Source organism: Emydura macquarii, unplaced genomic scaffold (assembly GCF_026122565.2).
Source record: "Emydura macquarii macquarii isolate MOO-44397 ecotype Brisbane River unplaced genomic scaffold, CSIRO-AGI_Emac_v2 contig_1253, whole genome shotgun sequence".
Lineage (NCBI taxonomy): Eukaryota > Metazoa > Chordata > Testudines > Chelidae > Emydura > Emydura macquarii.
Genome location: NW_027131390.1, coordinates 69799857 through 69821204, shown reverse-complemented (window position 1 = coordinate 69821204; position 21348 = coordinate 69799857). Strand labels below are relative to the sequence as shown.

Here is a 21348-nt window from a genome sequence, read left to right as displayed (position 1 = left end):
CCAGGCCAGAATTCTGCATGTCAATTTTTATCCTAAATTTGTAGAGTTGTTGTAGCCATGTTGGTCCCAGGATATTAGAGAGAGAGCAACTTTTATCCTGTGAATTCATCTAATCATAAATCCCTAAAGATTCAGGCATCTGATAAAATTAAAATATAACTGGCAGATTATAATTTGTGTAGAGTGAAGATATCACATTTAAATAATTATATAAAACTGGGCTCAGTGTACCCCATTTTTCTTTCCTTTCCAGGTAGAGCTGACTGAAAATTATCCGAATGAACTTTTTTCCACTGGAAAATGTCAATTCACCAAAATTAAAATGTGATTTGGGGTGGAGGTGGGGGGGTAGAGGAGGAATATGCTGATTTTAACAAAAAATGCATTGAAAAATATCTGAAATGACCTTATTGGAACGGAACATTTACATATTTAGTTTCAAAATGACTTTGTTTGGAAATTTATTTTATAATTATAATATAAATTTAAAGTTGAAATCAAAATGAAACATTTTGACAGAACCCAAAAAACAGGATTTTTTTCACAAATTTCATTTTGCAGGAAGTCTCAAAAATAATGTTTTTGTTCCAATTCAGAATGAAAACAAATAAACTGAAGAATTTTGCATGAAACTGAAATTCTGGTTCCCACACAGTTCTAGTTCCAGAAAATTAATGGAGTGGCAGAAGATTGTGCATTCTATTCTCTTGGTTAGCAAAAGTGCAACAGAAACAGAAGAACTGTTATTAATGTTATTAATATTATTACTTATTCTCTGTAGTGTATGGGACATGGAACCTAAAAATAACAAAAAATTCCTTTGCCTATATTACCTTATTACAAATGGAACACAAAACTGTTCTGCTCTCCAAGACCTGGATTTTGAAATCTGATCTATGAACCCATATGGAACTCCTCTCCAGTCAACTGAGCTCAGACTGGGTCATTTCAGATATTTTTCAATAAATTTTTTGTTAAAATCAGCATATTCCCCCTTCACCCCCGCCCGAATAACATTTTAATTTTGGTGAATTGACATTTTCCAGTGGAAAAAAAAGTTCATTTGGATAATTTTCAATCAGCTCTACCTGGAAAGGAAAGGAAAATGGTGCCTTTCAGTGAGTGTGCAACAGTCCTCTTGGCTTAAAGATTAGTCTTATGCGTCTACTGGGACCATCTCAAATAGAAACAAAGATAACATACAGTCATGACAGTTAACGGCTGAATAAAAAAACTGTCTTTCCAATTTTGCATTCGCTTCTAAACGTGATTTTTTTTTTTTTTTTTTTTTTTTAAAGGAACAATGTATGAGTTACAATTTTATTAATGGGATAAAGCCAAATGGTGCTGTTTTTATATCTAAAATTTTTTAATATAATTTAATAAAACTAGCTAAAAAAAGCTTTATAACAAGCACATAAAGAACTCCCAGAGACTGGACACCTATTCTAGTAACAGTTATCTAAACCCATTTAAAATAATTACTGCCTATATGAAAGAAATACAGTTTTTCTGACAAAATTCACAGATAGGAAAGAGATACAGTAAAAAATGTTCTACAATAGGCTGTCAAAGATGTCACTGTTACCTCCTGCTAGAAGTGATGCCTGAGAGCTAGATGGTTATTTCTTATTTTTAGATTCTTTGCAACAGTTTTGTTCCCCTTCAGATATCAGATTTAAAAAAAAAAACAGCATACCTAATTAAGTTTCAGTACTTGAATCTATGGATACATCTAGATGAGGATAAAAGTCCCGCAGCATGACACAGGTCACCTGACTTGGGCTTGTGGTGTTAAAACTACTTTTTAGACATTTGGACTCAGGCTGGAGCACTCCACCCTTGCAGGGTTCCAGAGCCATACAGCACATTTTCAGCCCCATGAGCCCAAAGCAGCTGACCCAGCCCAGCTGCAGGTTTTTTATCCAGGTGTAGACATACCCCAACAGTACCATAACTGTAACATTTATGTCATCTCTTGACAGATAGCAGGTGTTACAGTCTGCCCAGAGCAATAACAAAATATATATTTCCAGGTATTTCTAAAATTACTTGGTCTAGATGTACAATAATTGCCTTTGCTCAAGGCAGAACATGTTGCTCTTGGTTGTTCTGCTTCTGTTTCCTATCAATTTTAGGAGAGGACCAAAAGGCTTTTTTACTTCTCACATTAAAAACAAAGAGGACATCTGTATTTGTCTGGATTAACTTGTTCTGATATCAATATATCTTTATTAATTTTAAGACCACTGATTGTAGTTTAATATCTAATGTTTATACCGATCTGCAAGAACTATTATATGAGATTAATACTATCCGACTGAGATGAACATCATTTTTTCCTTTTCTCTGAATGTTTTTGAGGACTTATTTTTCTAGACAAAACACAATAGGTTTGCAATTATTTCTATAATCTTGTGTATCTAATCTGTCATGAATTAATGGTTGTTTGGAAATAAAATGTGGAGGTGGATGAGGAGAAAAATGATGTTACACATTAAAAATAACTTTACAAGTTGTAGAAATTACATTAGAAACAGGAATCAAAACTATTTGTACGAAGTATCAAATACAATCCAGAGTAGAAAACACCAGGGACATTTCATAAGACACTATCATATGTTTTCACTGCAGGTATTCAGTTGTGGAGCTGACAGAGGGGAGGATCAAAGTAACCTGAAGGGCCTGAAGGGAAAAAAATAAAGACATGAGTCATCTAACACCAGCTGCTAGGTCAGAGATATTTTGCCCTACCAACAGGTCAGAGAGAAAAAGAAAAGTAGAACACAGAGGAAAGACGGTCCAGTGATTAGGGCACTAGCCTTGAACTTCGAAGACTTGCATTCAAATCCCTGCTCTGCCACAGACTTCCTGTGTGGCCTTGGCCAAGTCACTTAGCCTTTCTGTGTCTGTGGGAATAACGGTACTTCCCTATACCTCCCAAGTTCATTGTAAGGATAAATGCATTAAAAACTGTGAGGCACTCAGGTACAAAGGCAATGGACGCCATATAAGTACTATTAACAAATAGAATGTGTTTTCTACAAATGTAAGATTTTTTGCTTCCTGCACTGTAACCAACCCAAAATCAGCACCTTATCTAAATTAACTTTTGCAAAATACAGATGTCATACATGCTAGATATTTTGTTGTCATATGACACGCACACTACTTTTACTAAACCTTGTTTTACTGGAAAGTCCAAGCCTGCTGTCCTGAAGACATGAAACCACCATTAACTTCTAAGCAGAAGCAGTGAAGGGAAAGCATCTGGAGCCTATGTTGCTAGGGAATCTCAGTCAAGTGGGTGTAGACTAAGGAATTCTTTCCCATTAGGTCTGCTACATTTAGGCTGCAGTCTTTCAGATGCATGGGAAATGCCTAGTGATCAAGGATGAGAAATGAATTTGAAGATGTATTCAAATGTTTCAGATTGAAATCATTTCTACTCAATAAGTTCTCCCATCCTATTCCCTAAATTTCTCTAATAACAGCAAGACAACTATTATTGAACAATGTAAAACTCAGATCCCCAGATGACTGCCTTCCCTGCCTCAGCTAATATTACTGCTGCAGTGTGTGTCATCACAAGTGTCACAATATTAATGTAGATTTTCTTGTTCTGCTTGGTAGAATTAATCAAAGTTGGGAAAGTGATAATGCTGAATATTTCTTCTCAACAGGATGTACTACCACCAGGTTTTGTGTCTGCAGCAACATTTTTAGTTTTGGACTAAATCCCCTTTTAATCTTCAATTTTTTCCTAGACTCCTCTAAAAAGCCACTGAACAAGAATTCCATCATTCTTATGTCAGTCATCCTCCTACAAAATATGCACTTGCTTCTTTTGATTCTGTAAATATATACCTGCTCCCAACTATTCAGTGTTGTTTTGCCTTGTTATATTATATCCAACTGTTCTTTAAAACAAGAAAAGCAGATAATATATTAAGTGAGGTGTAAAGGGTCACCTAAGGTACTACCTACAAACTAACCTTTCGGTTTTTAAAACCATTTAACCATGAAAGACTTTGGATGCTGTACAAAATACAAATAACCTACTGAATAAAATAAACTTTAATAGCTATTTAAAACCTCTATACAAATATAAATATATGACCATTAGCAGGCAAAAAACAGAAAAAAGAGATAGATGTCGCAAGGTGCCTGGAAAAAGTCAACAGAATTTGGTGTTGGCAGATCAAGGGGAGAAGTTAAAGGCCCCTCCCTCCTTCATTTAAATTGGGGGGGGGGAGGGGAGGAGTGTTAGCAAAAATACTCTAGATTATCTCAGGTGCAGGAATACTATTTGAGTGAGTGAGTGAGTGAGTGATATATATATCATATACACTTTCTCATAATCAAAATCCAAACTCTGAATAGCTTCATGGATCAACACATTGAACCCGAAAACTAGGAACAAATCTGGTCTTTCAAGAACTGGTACAATACGCTACCAACAGCACCACAAGCAATACTAGCTATGTATTATGTATCAGATATAGTTTCTAAATGGCCTAGGAACATATTGCAGTAGTCCAGTCCACAAGTTACAAAGACAAAGATAGTTATGACACAGCACATACATCTCAGACAGCAGTGATCACACCACTAGATGCTGATTTAAAAAAAAAAAAAAAAAAAAAGTACTTTTCTCCACTGTGAATCCAGATGTAATCAGAGATAAAAAAATCCCTAAATTGCAAATCACTTAGGCAAAGAGTGGGTAACCCTTTACTCCGTTTTCTCCAACTTACCAACAGCAAACATGTTTTCTCTGCAAACAAACCATTCTTATTTTCCATGCAGGTTCTTCTATTGTATAGCACTAAAGAGTTTCAGAGCTATTTAAAATCCTGACTATTCTTACTTAGTCTTAGTGTTAGTGTTTTTTTTACATATTATAAATAGAAAAACTGCAGATTTATTTATGAAACAACAATCATTTGACACTTACCTTCCTCTGACAATATTTTCTTGAAGAAGTTCATGGATGATATTTTCTATATTAGAAACGTTCACCTTATTGACAAGACCATTGATTGACTTCTTCAGGGCTTCCCAACTCATCCTTTGATATGCTAAGCTATTATGAAAATATTACATTATTAATACAGGTATAATTTAGGAACACCATAAATGCACTTTAATATACCAAAAATGTGAAATTAATTTGTAGTCAATAATAGTCACAACGTGCAGTGTTCACAATATACTTTGCCACCTTTTCCAATTTTGGTTTTATGATTATACTGACAGTAACTCATTACCAGTAATCCAATCTGATTTATAAAAATTCTCTCTCTTTCTCTGCAAATCCAATAAAAACTGTAAAGCTAATGCTGAAGTATGGTTTTCTATGGAGAAGTAAGAAAAGAGAAAACTGTTTATCCCACAAATCTCTCTGCCAATAACAAGTACAGAAAATGAACCAGAACAAAACAACAACATACAGGAATGTTGAACAGTATTATACTAAGATATTATATTTCAAAAAATTGCCAGAATATAGTAATAATAGTTATAGTGTATAGTAATAGTAAGCAAACTTGCAATATTCAATAATAGATTTTTGAATGACTTCCTAGGGAATTGTGGTAAAGCACTAGTTTTGTTTAGGAAAAAGGCATTTGATTTTGACATATTTACAGTTTCTGTCAAAACTACTTAGTAACAAAGAAAAATCTCAAATGTATTATAAAGACTCATATCCTTTTACATGTAATCACATTTCTTATTCATGAATATGTATGATTAACATTTAGTGAGTGTATATACAAATTCATTCCTCATTCTCAGTGACTACAAAAAGAAATTGCAGTAGTACTGTAAGTACTTACAAATAAAGAGAAACCACTTTAAAAAAAAAACAAAATTAGAAACTATATGCATCCCTACCCCTTTTTGATGTGTATGTATATTGTGTCCATAAATGTCAACTTTCTCAAAATATGTTGATATATTTTTATTAAATAAGAAAATATGTCAAAGCTATTTTACAGGATAAAATATAAACATTCCATACATTTATGCTGCATAGTTAGATACTACTTTTTACTATTTTCATTTCAAAGCTACATCACAACCCCAAAAATTACAGCACGTTGCATTGCTGTTTCTGCATTTCACAGGTTCTGAACAACTTTCATGTCTGATCAGTCAATGAAAAATTTTACACTTCTGTTTTATAGAATTCTACCATGCCAGTAAATCCTGTCAATTATGAAATTTGTTCACTTTGACTTACCTATTTTTATCAGTAATTTGTTCCTGCATCATCCTGAGCTTTGCTGGAGGAATGTATGCTCCACCTGTGCGGGTGAGGATTGGATCCAGCTCTTCTTTTCTCTTCTTTGAAGCGGGTTCATCGCGAGCAAGTGAGCTCTGAGGTACTGATCTTTCTGGACTTTTTCTATCAGGTGAAGGGAATTTTTTCTGTTTCCTTCGATCAGATTCCTTCTCCCCCCCTTTTTCTTGATGCATCTCTCTCTCCCACCTCCTATCAGACAAAAGTTGCAAAGTAAATATGTTAAAGAATTCCTGTATTATGGAGATGAAGGCTGAACATATTGTCAAGAATTCAGACCAAGGCTAGTATAATGGTTTTATTTTTAACGAAAATACTAATTGCTGAAAACTATATTAAGCAGCATGAACACTGTTTTTCCTTTTCAAAATACTTAATACTCACCTGGCTTCCACAGTTTTGTCATCACGTCCCTTTCCTGAATATTCTTGATCATACTTGCTGTGATCAGAGTAACCTCTGTCTCTAGGGGACCAAGACCTCTCACGCTCTGGATATCTACTCCCCTCCCTAAACACAAATATATTTTTAGTACAGTTGTATTAAACTTCCAGTTTATAAGAATTGCACTCTCTGGGGTTGGTTTGTTTGTTTTTCAGTCATGGGTTGTTGCACACATACCAACATTTAACCTGTAGGCCCCACTTTTGTACCAAAGAACTGAGCCTCCTGATTAACATATTGACAGAAAAATGCATGCTTTATAAAGCATATAGTCCTGGTGATAAACAAAAATTAATCTAATGGGGTATGACCTTTTAAGAAAACATTATAAAAGAAAATTCAGCATTCAGAGTTAAATAATTAATAGCAATGAAGTTAAATATTGAGTGTCCTCAACACTATGCAAGTCACAAGACAGACCACTGAATGTATCCCATTCACTATATTTCTGTCACCTGTGTTTACTTTTGCAGAGCTAAATATACCATATGTACTGGCATAAAAAGAAACATTTTTGTTTTAGTACCACAGAACGTTTCACTGTAAGTGAAGCGAAAATTTAAAGAAAGTTACCATGAAATAATTCATTTCATGCCTTTCATATGGTAGATGGCACCAAAAAATGGCATTTTTGAGTCTCCTGCTGACATCCCTAACCTTGCTATAAAGTGACTACTGTGGTTAACAGCAATGGAGCTATGCAATAAACTGGAATCCAATTTCCGGATCTCAAGTATTCAAAATGAACATTGAAGAGTTTAAAAATGTTTAATTAAAAATATATTCAATTACTGCTCTCCCAATTTCCATCCATAGTGATATTTTGTTACATCTAACTGTATTTTCCATGTTCACTTATGTTAAAAAATATGGAACAAAAATGTGTTTTGTTGTATTAATCTAATTTACTCTGGATGAAGATTACACACAATTTTAACTAATATTAAAGGCAATTAAAATGAATAATTGTTTACCTATCTTCTGGAGAGGAACTCCTTCGGTGAGAGCTGTGGCTTTCTTTTCTTTCATAACTGGAGCCATACTTTAAAACAAAGTATTAAATTATTTTTACCATAATACATTTTATATAACAGTATATTTACTAAGCGTATATATCTTCTTATATCAAGAATTATTCTATGTCCTTCTCCCACTCTGAAATTTTACACCTACTGTCACACCTCCACCTATACTTTGAACAGTCTCCTGCAGTACCCATTGTTTTCCAAAACGTCCTCCTATCTTTCTCTCCTCAGTTGCTGCATTCTCCTTGAACTGTGCAGTTCTCATTTATCATATCTGTCCAAATTACACTGTACCCTTTTTAAGTTTTCTAAATTATACATTTATCATTTAAACAATCCTATAAATGTAATTATTAAAAGGTTAAAATTGTAGTCGCTACACAAATCTATGTCAAGTAACAAGGACTTCACTGAAAAGTTTATAAACAGTTTAGAAGTATTAAATGAACCTGAGCCACACAGAATAATCAGAAGTACATTTATAATAGATTATCCACAAAAGAAATTATAAATAGGTTCCTACAGCTTACCAAGCTCTTTCACAATTAGCCTGGTTATGCCAGGCTCAACCATTTCTGTTGAGTTCTACACTTTCACTGTATCTCCTCCCTCTGTAAAATATTATTCCTGATTCACCAGAACCACAAACTGGTACTATCTGGCCAAACAGACTATGAAGTGGTGTACATAGCACAGTGATGCAGAAATGCTACACCGAGATCGGTTTACAATATTCCTGGACTGGTATTCTGTCACCAACACTCATATATGATATTGTTAGGCCTGAAGCAGTTTTCCACAGCAGCTAACAGGCAGGCATACCAGAGCCCCAAGCACAAAGGCAAATGTAAATACCTGATAACTTGGAAGGCCAGATGCTCACTCAGTGATTCTGCTTCACAATGAGAACAGCACTTTCTTTACACCCCCCTCTGACATGTACCCTTCTATCTGCAAAATATCCTCCTTCTCCACTCAGGACCCACCCCCCCCCACACACACACACACAAATGTAGTCATAGATCCTTCGATGCAATTAGGGTGTCTTTGCACATATGTCCTGTACATTTGTCTTTATCTTTTTGGGTGGAACAGTGTCTGTATTTGCAAGTTACTAGATAGAAGAAATGTGAATAGATTGTTTAAGTGATAAAAAACCGTATGTAAGTAATCTTCCTAACACCATAAATTTGAAGCTGTTTAAGGCAGTCTTCCCAGTGCCGTGAATAAACCTCTTCAGTATTATCTTGCACTGCGATTCTTGGGGAAAATCCTTTTTGCTTCACAATATATATTGACACTCATCTCAATTGTTAGGACAGCAGTGTGCCCACTAACAAGTTGACATACTAGTTTCTATATCATTTTGGAGCCAGTGAAATATAAATTTAGAAGGCTAGTTAGTTGAATACAAGTGACTTCTGCTTAATAATTGGTCCTCCTGATGGACAGCAACACCAAATGACGTTCAAATATTTAACAAAGGAAATTATATTTTTATTACATGGTGTAGGGTCTATTTGTACTCTGAACAGCATCTAGCACAACTGAATCCCAATCCTGATTGAGGCTTCTAGGAGAAACAGTAATACTTACACAAATGAAGACTGAAATATCCTCCCACCCCAGCACCCAATTAGGCTGACTCACCATGGCTCAGTGAGACAATAATTTGGATCTTTAAGCTGCCATCATGTGTTCCAGAATGTCAACTTATTTTAAAAAGGCACATTTCTAGCCCTTAGGGTTGAAAGATGTCTCTCCACTTCATTCTACAGAAAAATCTGCAATGGTGCAAAATTGGCTAGTTGCACCTACACAGCACAAAAATGGGCTTTGCACTGAAAAAAATCCCACTGCAGTCAAGTCCTTAGTATGATCAATGCTAAATGTCTGCAGGAGTTTGCAAGGCTGAAACAACAGCTTTGAGATACAGTACATGAACTGTCCCAAGCATCTCAATAGGTATTAATGCCAAAAATAGTTTAAAGATTAAAAATGTTAACTATTTCACTGCTGGTCAAATCAGGTAAGAAAGCAGAGGCAGGAACATCAACAGTCTACCGTGAGTACCGCTTTTTCCCTTTGTAATCTAACTTAGGGAGCTGAGCCATTTGGAAAGCCAAGCTCAGCAGAGCATCATGATCGTATTTTGAACAGCTGCATGATCTACTGTGAGTGGTGTCTGACTTTTGCATCCCAAGCAGAAAGAGCATGGAAGAGACTATTCAGCTTTCCCCATCCCCCAACATACAACACCTGCTCTGAGCCTTAAAATCCTTCCAGACCAGGGTTCAAACACATTAACAGAACTGCATAAAGGTGCTTGCATTATCAATGCCTGTGCTGTGCTTATTCTGAAGACAAGTATACGACTTCAGTCTCCTGCAGATTTCAGGCTAATAATCAAGCGCCTTTCATTACAAGTAAAATTATTAATAAAAGAGAAAAAATAGTCTTGATATAGTCCCTAAGCATAATAGGCATTTCTCTGTAATTATGACTATGTGATGACCAAAAGATCAGACCAGAACTCTGAAGTGAGCACTTCTATACTATAACTTAATTTCTAAAAATTCCATCCACCAATTACTTAATTATTAACATCTCATACAAGAAACACTCCTAGAAACTGGAAAGTAATAAAAAGATCACATTATTTCTCCAATATTTAACCTTTTAACATTAGCTGGATCTCAACTGTATTCATAATGTTTCTCTATTTTGTTATCCAAAGGGAAGCTTTAATATACATTCTGTGTGAATGAAATTACATGAAAAAATACTTAACTGCATAGTGGTGGCATCATGAAGCCAATACTCTAGAAGAAAGTTTATGTTTTCAAACTGAAGTTTTGCTTGCTGCTCTATTCCTAACAGTACTGCACTTGTCCCTTCTGAAACATACAATGTTCAGATTCTGGAAGGGCAGAACCCTTCACTATAAGAAATAAAGTTTTCGGAACTGTAGGAATCCCAATACAATCAAGATTAAAAGTATGGTATGATAATGAGATGAATACCTCATATTAATCATAATAATCCAGAGAAAGATGGAATCAATTTGCTCAGTGTTCTTTGCCTCTCATTTCCCCCCTCCATTCTTGAACTCCTTGCTACTTCCCTCCATATCTTCCCATTTGAACATCACCATTGTTCCAACTTTTCTTCTCTCCCTAGTCCTCCAATATTTCTCCACTCATTCATACATTCCACTGATCTGTTTCCATCTTTTACCCAATTCTCTTCACACTTCATTCCCTTTTCATCTTGCTGCCAGGAACACCTGGGATATCTGTTGCTAAGAATATTTGCACATGACGGGTAATAGCTGCAATTTGCTGTTTAAGTAATAATACTTCTTGTTCTTAATTATGGTATGTATTTTCTCCCCAATATATACTGTAACTCCTATTTAAGTTAAGGGAATTTTTGTTCACAAAATATGCCCCTACATACTAAACTCACACACAAAAACACACCCCAAACAATGTTGTATTTCTCCCTAAAAATTAAGCTTTGCAATACTTACATTTATTTGTGCCACTCTACTCTTCATTTTTCCCTCTAGCTCACTTAAACTTTGGAACTTGCAGAAATAATGAGAATGTATTCAACTCAAATTTGCGATCTCTTATGAAAAAATGTTTCACCTACAAAAGATAAACAAGACAATTCTATAATTGATGAAACAACATTTAGATTTGTTTTTAAAGGTAAAACAATCTCTGGAGAAATTTTACAAGAAGCAATTTTAGGAATCATCTCACCAATAATTATCTTGAATTTCTCTTATTGTTTCACATAACTAAAGCATTGACTTACATTTGTGTTTTAATCTGCTAAAAATAGAAAACCAAGGATTACACATATCAAAATTTTCTTACATAAAACAGAACTTAAAAACTTAGACAAAACAGTGCTAATGTACACACTGCAATCACACCCCTCCTGCCGACAAAACTGCCCTGTTTTTTCTTCAACAAAGTAAAACCACCTCGATGAGATGTGTAGGGTTTTTGTCGGCATAGCTAAGGCGATGCAGTGTCATGTAGATACTGCGTCCTGTGGAGGGGTTGTCATTCTCATCTATTTCACCGGCTCTGAGTGATGACTGGAAACGGGGCAAGAAGCCCTGGCTGCTGCTTTCCGGCTCCTGGCTGCGAGCCAGGAGTGGGCAAGCCGAGGGCTGTTGCAAGCCCGGCTCCTGGCTCCGAGCCGGGACTGGGTGGGATGCCTGCCGGTGGCTGCTGCCCAACTCCCATCTGCGAACCAGAATGTGGACAGCTATCACCTAGGATGCCACAGTTGCAGCCCAGCTCTCGGCTGGAACAAGGGAAGGGAGAAATCCCCACGCAGCTGCCCTGGCACGGACAGGAAGGGGAGAAGTCCCAGCACAGCTGCACCGGCTCCTGGCTGGGAGCAGGAAGGGTGAGGAGGTCTACAGGGAGCCCGGGAGTCTCTCAGCTTCCCACACTGCCCCTTAGGTCAGTGGAAGCACTCCTGCTAAGGATGCACTCCACCAACCCAAGGAGATCAGCGTGGACATCAGCCACAACTGTAATTATAGTGGTGGCTGAAAGTCAACATATCTTATGTTGACTTATTTTTCTAGTGTAGACAAGGCCTTACTTTCTGAGACTTAAATCAGGTGTATCTTTGTAAGACAAGATTCAATTAAAATTTAAAATTAAATTTTAGACTAATCAATCAAGGTGAATTGATCAAAAAGATCTCAAATCCACTGCCAAAGGCAGCAGTAGTTTCCATTCTGTGCACTGGATATCGCTCACTGCAAAAAGTGGACAAAGTTAAAAGAACTTTGTTTGCCCAAGCCTGCTTCCGGCTGCAATCTTTTCATCGTACTGAATATACTTTTCAATAAGACATTCCCTCAGATGCTCACCGCTTTAGGAAAGTTTAACTTCTTGACATAAAATTCATGTTGGCAATACTGAAAAGCAACAGAAGGCTGAAGACTGTTCCAACTGCCTTTCTTCTCAGTATTTTAACATCTCAATTGCAAGATAACATTTGTCAGGCTACAAAGAAATTACAGCAGCACCCTTTTTAAAAAAAATCTAAGGTGAAAATTGTATGTTAAACCTAAAAGAAAATCACTCTCATTGCCTTTTGTTTTTTCTAATCTCCTGATTTAATGACCTTTCCCTTCTATATAAAGTGTATAGGATTAGTAACTGGAGAAAAGAATTAGTGAACAAACAGACACAGGAAATGCAGTACTTCTGTAACTTACAAAACACAGAAAATAACTTAATTCAGACAGGTTAAGTATATTTTTATGTTTTGACAGAGTAATACTTTTTATCTTATTTAAGATAATTTTGTCAGATATAATGCTAGCTTCCCTAATTTTAGAAATGAAAGCACAAATAGTTGTGTTTCAAATACACAAATCAAGTTCTGAAACTTGGCTGTTATGGGAGAGAGCAATGATTGTGGGGGTAAACTCTCACTTTGAAATTAGGTAGGTTTTTGTTTTGTTTGTTTGGTTGGGTTTTTTTTTTTTTTTTTTTTTGAGTACTCTGGAAAAGGAAATGCATTCTAAACAAAATAAAGGACCTCCAATAATGTATCTCATCAAGAGCTTAATCCACAGCCCATTTAAATCAATGGGAATCTTCCCATTGATTTCAAAAGGCTTTAAAATTGCCCATTTGAGATGCATTTAAGACATTGGAACCAGAATTTTCCCAAATTGAACCTTTTTTAAAACAAAAAATAATCTTAGCCACATCTAAAATGCACTTAAGAAAAGATGAATATCCATTACAAAAATTATGACCCAATATACACAATAAAGTGGTTTGATAAAACAGTTGGGCATTGCCATATGAAAAGGGCCATACCATGTGCTAAACTATGTTCTGGCCCTGTCCTTTGGCAGGGATTGAAAAATTCACTTTTCTTTGGCAAGAATGTTGAGGAGACCTACACCAATTCCTGCAGCACATAAACTTTCATTGTTTTTAAACCTTTATGGTTGTGACAAACTTCCAAGTGCAGACTGATGTAGTGATTTGTGAAGCCTCTGAACAACCAGCAAACTAAGGCCTCTGTTGTTCCTGCAGCTTTACCTGCCTTTTTAGGGCATGCCTACACCAGTGGCACTACAGCTACGCGACGGGAGTGAAGGGTTTTTCCTTCGAAGTCATTAATCCCTCTCTCGATCAGGTGGCAGCCAGGTTGATAGAAGAATCCTTCTCTCCACCTCGCCGTGCCTACAGCGGGCGTTAGGGCCCGACACCGTTCACAGCTCTGGGCGAGGCAGCTCGGTCGATCCACTTGGTAAGCGCAGAAGAGGCTTTTAGTGATCGAGACTCGCCAGTTCCCACCGCGGACACTCCCGCGCCGCGAGTAGCGGTGAAACAGCGAGGAGCCAATTCCGTAAAGGCGGATGCTGGGCGGGAGCGGGGGATTGGGGGGAGGGGGGCGCAGAAAGAGACTAGCGAGGGGCTGAGCTCGCAGCCAATGCATTAACGTGCGGCCCCTGCGCTGGCAGCACCCGCTGAGGATGGAGCGAGGCGGGCAGACCGCGCGGAGTCTGTGCGGACACCGGGAATAGTGGGGGAAGGGGGGGAGGCTAACGTCCGCCTCGATCGTTCAGACCCAAGGCAGACTTCAGCAGAGCATGGCAGCCAGGCCCCGGCAGGGCATAGCAGCCTCCGCAAGCAACCGCGGTAGAGGCACGGGGGAGATAGTAAGGTTCCCCCGCGATCAATTTATTACCTCAGTCTCCCGGACACCGCCGCCATCTTGCCGGAAGTGACTTTACTTCCGGTGAGCCTCGGGGGCGGGACTTCCCTGCAGGAAGTGGGGTAATGCGTGGTTGATGTTCATAACTGTAACGGTGTTTCTTTTATGTTTAACCGAGTTAATAAGAGCGAAAAAGAATTACAAAAAAAAAAAACCCTTCCCCCACCCTCAGCAGGCGGGCTGGGCTCGGCGCCTACGTCAGCAACATGGCGTCCCCCAGCCTAAACGGGCCGAAAGGACGGTTCCCAGCGTGCAGTGCGGCTTGGACAGTTGGGATGCGGCTGCGCGCGCACGAGCACTTTGTCTTCTCTCTACCTGCAGCTCTACGACGTGGTGTCTCCGTGCCGCCTGCTGCGCAGCGCCGAGCCCGCTTGCCACTTGAGGTCTAACTCCGCGGCCACCCGGGCAGCACCAGCACCAACCGCCCTCGCAGAGAGGCCCGGTTCCAGAAGGGCTGTAGCTGACTTGGGCCCCAGCCCAGGCCCATAGTCCATGGAGCTCACTATTCTGGAAGGCTGATTAGCTTTGAACCTAGTGAAATGCTGTAAGGGACCTGGGGTACTGGCTCAGCATCAGCAGAGTGTGGGGGGCTTTGAAGGTGACCCTTAATTTTTGAATTAAGATGAGCCATCCCTTTAAAAGAAGTAATGAGGAGTATTTTAAGAACTGGAGATGCTGAGACCAAGCAAAATTTTTTCAGGCCTAGTACAAACTTGGAATGTGGGCCCTGTCCAACACTCATCACAATGCCTCATCTCATACATACAATCTCATGAGTTAGGAAAAACTTTTTCCTTATGCTAATGGGGGTTGCAGCCTGGACTAGGCCAGCTCCATGCCCCGGCAAAGTGTACCCTATTTACCCCCTATGTGGGAGCCCTGTAACGGTCCTAAACTTACTCGGGTAGCTGTGGCATAAGATTCTTAGGGGAACTTGCCTGATGAGGACCTTTTGATGAAAGGTGGTTGAAAGTCACATGCTCAGTTAAAAACTGCTAGCACCAGTCAGGTTGCAGGACACAGGCTTGGTGACTGTATGGGTCATACCTAATATGGTAAGAAAAGCAACTGACTCTCTCCAACATCCCCCAAAAGAAACTAATTTGACTGACAATTCGTGTGCTGTTTCCCAGATGGGAGTGGAGTGGAGGGGAATCAGAAAAGATATTTGATGGTGCTTTGAAAATGTCCCTTTTTTATAAAATATATATTTTACTGGCTCATACATCACAAAATCATATATAAACATCTTATATATAATGTGTGGTGACTGGCCTTCCTGGGGAAAATTGATGTTTAGGGCCTGGCCATCCCTGGAAATTGATCAGAATAGCGATTGCTTATAGGTTACCCAAATAGCTATTCCAGAATAGCTAATAGCTCCCCAAGTGGATAGTTTATTCCAGAATCAAAGTAACTGATTATTCAGGAATAATTAGTGCACTTCCAAAGTGGAGGAGTTATCTTGGAATAAAATCATTTTTATTGTGTAATAGCAGCCACATAATGAGCTATTGCAGAATAGTTTACTCACAATAACTCTTCTGATCAGTTTCCCCATGTAGACAAGCCCCATGCAATTTTGTGAGGTGGGAGAGAAGTTGGGGGAGGATTACAAACAAACAGCTGTTTTTTCTGTGTGCATACAGCAACTTGAAAATAATTGATTTAATATAAAAACATAAACTGACTAGTTGCTGTCTCTAGATGTTAAAGCAAGACTGAACCAGGAAATGTATGTGGTGGGGGGGAATCATGGATGTGGGATTAAGACTAGGAGATGAGGGGAAAGGGATCAGGAGGGACATGGAGTGACAGTTCTCTGTAGAACTGTGCTCTTGGTTCTTCGTGTAGGGTGGTGCTGGGGGAGGAAGGAGCACAGGGAGGGAGGCAAAAATTAGACTGAGGAGGTGGTGGTAGTATACAGAGGAGGAAGTAAGTAAATCATGCATGGTGCATAGAGGAAAAAAAGGGCAGGTAACTGGGTGGGGCACAGAGCAGGGTGTAGAAGGAAGTGCAGGAGACTAGGGCAGGCATAAGAGAAAAAAGAGAGGCTGGAAGATAACAGGAGAGATAGAGGAGAGCATAGGACGTAGTGCAGGGGGTTCATGGATGAGGATCTGCATGTACACAAGAGGAGGCATGGACAGAGGTGTGCCGGGAGCCAGGAAGAGGCAAGTGTGAGCTACCAGGGGCCAGAGGAGGCAGGGAGGGAGGTGTAGTTGACTGTGAAAGCATGGGGAGTGTGGGTGTGAAGGTCTGGGCAGGCACAAAGGGAGGGAAGTAAAGGTGGAGAGTTTTATTCATATTAAGGATTTTAAACACAATGAGTCAAATTTTTCTGAAACTCATTACTTGGTTCCATTTCAGTGATGCAAAGCAGCCACAATTGGCTTAAATGAATTTAAGGAGAATCCTTGTGTGTAGTTGAATGGTGTTTAAATGAAAGAGTGGTTGTTGGCTTCACCAGAATGAATGTAGACAAATATGTCTAACTAGACTTAGAATAAGATAAAATTAAAGCTATTTTATGTATCCATATGGCCCCCATTACAATAATTTGTGTTTCTCTCGGTCATTTAATATATTCATCCTCAAAACAACTTTGTAAAGTAGATGGGGATTTGAGGCACAGAAATCATACGAAGCAGGGAGTGGCACCGGGAACTGAAACTGGATCTTAGGCTCATACCCTATCTGCTGGACCATACTTCCTTATCTTCCTGCCTCTGTTTGTAAAATTTAAAATATTTCATTGAATACAATAGCTAAAAGGTTGTCTTAGCACTCAGCAACCACAAAGCTGATCTGCAAAACTCTAGCGTCCAGAGTCTGGTCTCAAGAACATACCCAGGAGGCAGAACATATAACCGCAAAGTACCAACTTTACTTGTTTTACACTGGTTTCTTCCCAGAAAGCTCAGTCTGATTGATATGCTGTGTTGCTAATTTGTACATTCATTTGAACTCAGTAAGATGTATTTGTGACACCCTGCACTCCATGTTCTCCACTTTTATATGATTATGATATATTTTGTACAACGTATGCCTTGTTGAGGTATTTGAAAACTCAGTCTGCTGAATATGTTCATCCTGTTGAAATATGTTTAACAACACTGCATGTGCAATTAAATTATGTTGTATGATTGTTACTGAAATATGTTATAGTTCTGGTCAATACCCATGAGCCAATTCCTTGGAGACAAAGACGCTACTGGGATGCCAACAAAGTGCTAAAGAGCCATTACCTGCTTAACAACACGGAGATTGTAAACAAGAAATTTACAATTCATCTGAAAGACAGTTTGGAGCTCACGTATGCAACAGAACTGCCTATCCACATGCCCCAACAAGGATTTTTCTAGCACACAATGGTTGGGGCATAAGAAGGGAAACAATGCTTCTACACCAACTTTCCTCTCCACTTTATATCTCTGCTCATAACATCAGTGAATACCTGAAAAACTCTGAACTAAGGAGAGTAGTCCTAGGCTGAAAGGAAATCCAGCGTGAGAACTGTGAACTGAGAATTGCTAGCACCATCTGGTGTGGTGAGAATGATGTTTGCTTCAAATCTTATTTAGCTTGGTAAAGTTTAGGAATTAGCTTGCAGTTTTATCTTTTTATTTCTTTCGTAACCTATTCTGACTTTTATGCCTTACCACTTAAAATCTATCTTTCTCTAGTTAATACATTTGTTCTATTGTTTTATCTAAACCAGTGTGTTTAATTTAAATGTTTGTGAAACTTCCACTTGAGACAACAAGGCTGGTGCATAATCATTCCCATTGTTGGAATGATGGACTATTGTACCGTCCAATGGGCTACTGGACAGTATAAGACATTTCTGGGGGGGCAAGGCTGGGACTGAGGGATATGTGAGCGTTGCATGTGGTTCATGGATGGCTGGGCATAACATTCATACATTTAACTGGGAGTGACTTTACATGTGGGTGGCTGTGAGTGAGCAGATCCTGGAGGGGTTGCTGTTCACTAGCAAAGCAGTGTAAAAGGCATTTCAGGCTGTAGAGCTAAGGGTACACAGCAGGTCAGCAGTTCAGGTTGCACCCTAGGGAATGTCACAGTACTTTAATTGCTGTAATTCAGAATGCCTGCAGAAGCACTAAATAAACAAGAATCACACCACTTATCTCAAGGGAAAACATGATGCATTTTGCTGATAAAGTAATGTGCATGTTTACAGCAAGAATGCTCTGTATTGCACTTTGTATTTCTAAGGTGAAACCACATCAGACGACATATGGCATAGAAAAACATTGTTTTAACATAGTTATTTTGTATGTAATTAATAAGTAGGGTCAAATATTTTTCAATACATGAACCTGTCACCCCCCTGGATGTATGTGTGTTTGTGTGAGCCTCTTCCTCTGTGTGCTCATTTAGGTAGCTCTCCTGTGCCCAAGGGTCATGGTGCCAGGCTACCTTGCTTAGGCCTGGAAAGGAATCTGGTGCTGAGCATCCCAACCCAACACAGCCCTTGTGAAGTAGGATGGGAGGCAGCAGCAGTCTGAGAATGTCTGTGCAGCAGTTGGTCCTGATGGAGGCAGGCCAGGATCCATCTCTGGAGATGGATTCACAATCCCATGATTTCCAGAAGGTCTGTAGGGAAAAAGGTCCCTGGCAAAGCCAATGGCCCTACGAAATAGGGTCACAGGTGACCACAGGCTCACATAGGCTGAAGTTCCAGAGGAGAGGGCCTGTTTAGCACATTGAATTATAAGATCTGCCTCTCAGACTGATGGCTCTGACAGATGCTTCCAAGAAGCATCCGCTCTTGGAAGAACTGGAGGCTTAGGCAAAAGGATAACACGGAAAAGAGGGGTTTTGGCTCCACTGCATCTTCCCTAGTTGCTGTTGTCCTCTGTGGGTATGCAGAGTAGGGCACAGATACCCCTGTGATATACCTGTAGTGAGGTTGCATTATCACTCATTGTTTTGTTGCAGTGAAGGTATTGTAGCAAATACAACACACCCATGTTACAGTGAAAGCCTAGGGATCACCTTGGCCATACTGCACCTGTGCTTTTACTGAGTCCACAATCCCATTCTAGTAAGTGGTGTTATGAGGGGTAAATAATGACAAGGATGGGGAAGTTATGGACAGCAACTGGGATCGGTTGGTAAACTGGCACCATTCAAACAAAAGGCATTTTAAGACAACTGAATGGAACGTGATATATCTAGAAACAAGAAATGCAGGCATACCTACAGAATGGGTGGGCAGTATCCTGGAGAGCAGTGACTTGGAAAAAATCAGGGGTCCTTGTGGACAGCTCAACCTGAGCTCCCAGTGCAATTCTGGGGCAAGAAGAGCTAATGCAATCTTTAGATGTGTAAACGTAGGAGTAGAGAGGTGATTTAAACTCTGTTTATGGCATTTGAGAGATCAATACTTGAATACTGCATACAGTTCTGCTGGCTACATTTTAAAAAGGATGTTGAAAAATTGGAGAGATGACAGAAAAGAGCCATAATAATTTGAAGGCTGGAGAAAATGCCTTACAGTGAAAGATTTAAAGAGCTGAATCTGTTCAGTGTATCAAAGAGATGATTGAGCAGTGACTTGATTACAGTGTAGAAGTACCTTCATAGGGAGAAAATAGTGGGTGCTAAAGAGCTCCTTATCCTAGCATAGAATAGCTAAACAAGAACCAATGGCCAGAAATGGAAAGGTATTTTGACTAAATGCAGGACTATCCTGTTCTGTGTTTGTACAACACCTAACATAATGAGGTCCTGGTCCATGATTAGGTCTCCTAAGCACTGTGGTAATACAATTAATAAATAAGTGGATAAAAATTGGATCTGCCCCATTATTTAGAGACCTGGCTTCTATTTCCAGTTCTGCCAGAAATGGCCTTGTGCGGTCTCGCAGCTCTTCAGTTACCTCATCTATAAGATGTGGGGGAGTGATATTTGCCTGCCTGTAAAGGTAGGTCCATGAGGCTTTGATCAATAATAAAGGTTATGAAGTGCCAAGAATCTTAAACAAGTTAGAGAGATGGGTCTGGCTCCGTCTCCTAGACGAATGTACATTTCCCCAGGCTACAGGGTATATGGATAGGCTTTTAAAATTGCACCAGATAGTAACTACCCCTAAAACGGGCATTATAGCAGCTGAAAAGAGGGGTTCTGTAACAGGGTCTCCCACAACCCATCTGTCTTGCCCTCTGTCTCACTTTCCTCACTCATGTAAGTCATAAGGCATACACCCTAGCCAGCTGCATCAGTGAAGCTCTCACCAGCATCAGTATTTCCTTTCTTTTTTCTAGGCATAGATTTTTTGTTCACACACCTCTCATCATCAGTCAAAACAGATAAACATTTCCTGCCACCTGGCCCCACCTAAGGCCTCTGTTTCAGAGGGCTGTAATGACCATTGCTACCTACACAGCAGTATTCCTTAGCAGGACTTTTACCTGTCTGCTGTGACCCCCTTCTTCCATGTCCATTCCCTAACTCAGCGCCTCCTGCCCCATTTTCTCTCTGCCTTTATATGCCAGCAGGTTTGGCTTTGAGTCACAGTATTCTATCATGTTACCTCAGGACCTTCTCTTCACCTGGGAAGATAGGCTGAGCTAGAATAGGATGCTGCTTAATGTGCCTGCTCACCCTGTGATGGGCTAAGGGTATATCTTCATGTTGAGCCTGGAAAATGTAATTTCCAGCTGGAGAAGACATACCTTTGGTAGCCCAATCAGAGTGTGACTGCAGTAGCACAAGTGGCTAGCTACCCTGAGGGATGTGGGAGACTGATTCAATTCCTCCCTCTGC

At 39.3% G+C, this 21348-nt stretch overlaps 1 protein-coding gene across 2 annotated transcripts in view; it reads right to left on the bottom strand.

The window, feature by feature from the left end:
- Positions 1 to 14570, bottom strand: part of CWC22 (CWC22 spliceosome associated protein homolog) — a 54043-nt gene extending 39473 nt beyond the window's left edge. Inside the window, exons 1-6 of one of the 2 annotated variants that reach the window (XM_067549091.1) lie at positions 14527 to 14570; positions 11309 to 11429; positions 7726 to 7793; positions 6692 to 6817; positions 6248 to 6499; positions 4958 to 5086 (exon numbers count right to left, since the gene is read on the bottom strand). In XM_067549091.1, coding sequence (XP_067405192.1) covers positions 4958 to 5086; positions 6248 to 6499; positions 6692 to 6817; positions 7726 to 7793; positions 11309 to 11335 — 602 coding nt within the window. In that variant the 5' untranslated portion in view covers positions 11336 to 11429; positions 14527 to 14570. Of the gene's footprint in view, positions 1 to 4957; positions 5087 to 6247; positions 6500 to 6691; positions 6818 to 7725; positions 7794 to 11308; positions 11430 to 13874; positions 14405 to 14526 lie in introns of those variants that run through there. The other variant, XM_067549092.1, reaches the window with a different exon arrangement.
- Between the last annotated feature and the right edge of the window lie 6778 nt (positions 14571 to 21348).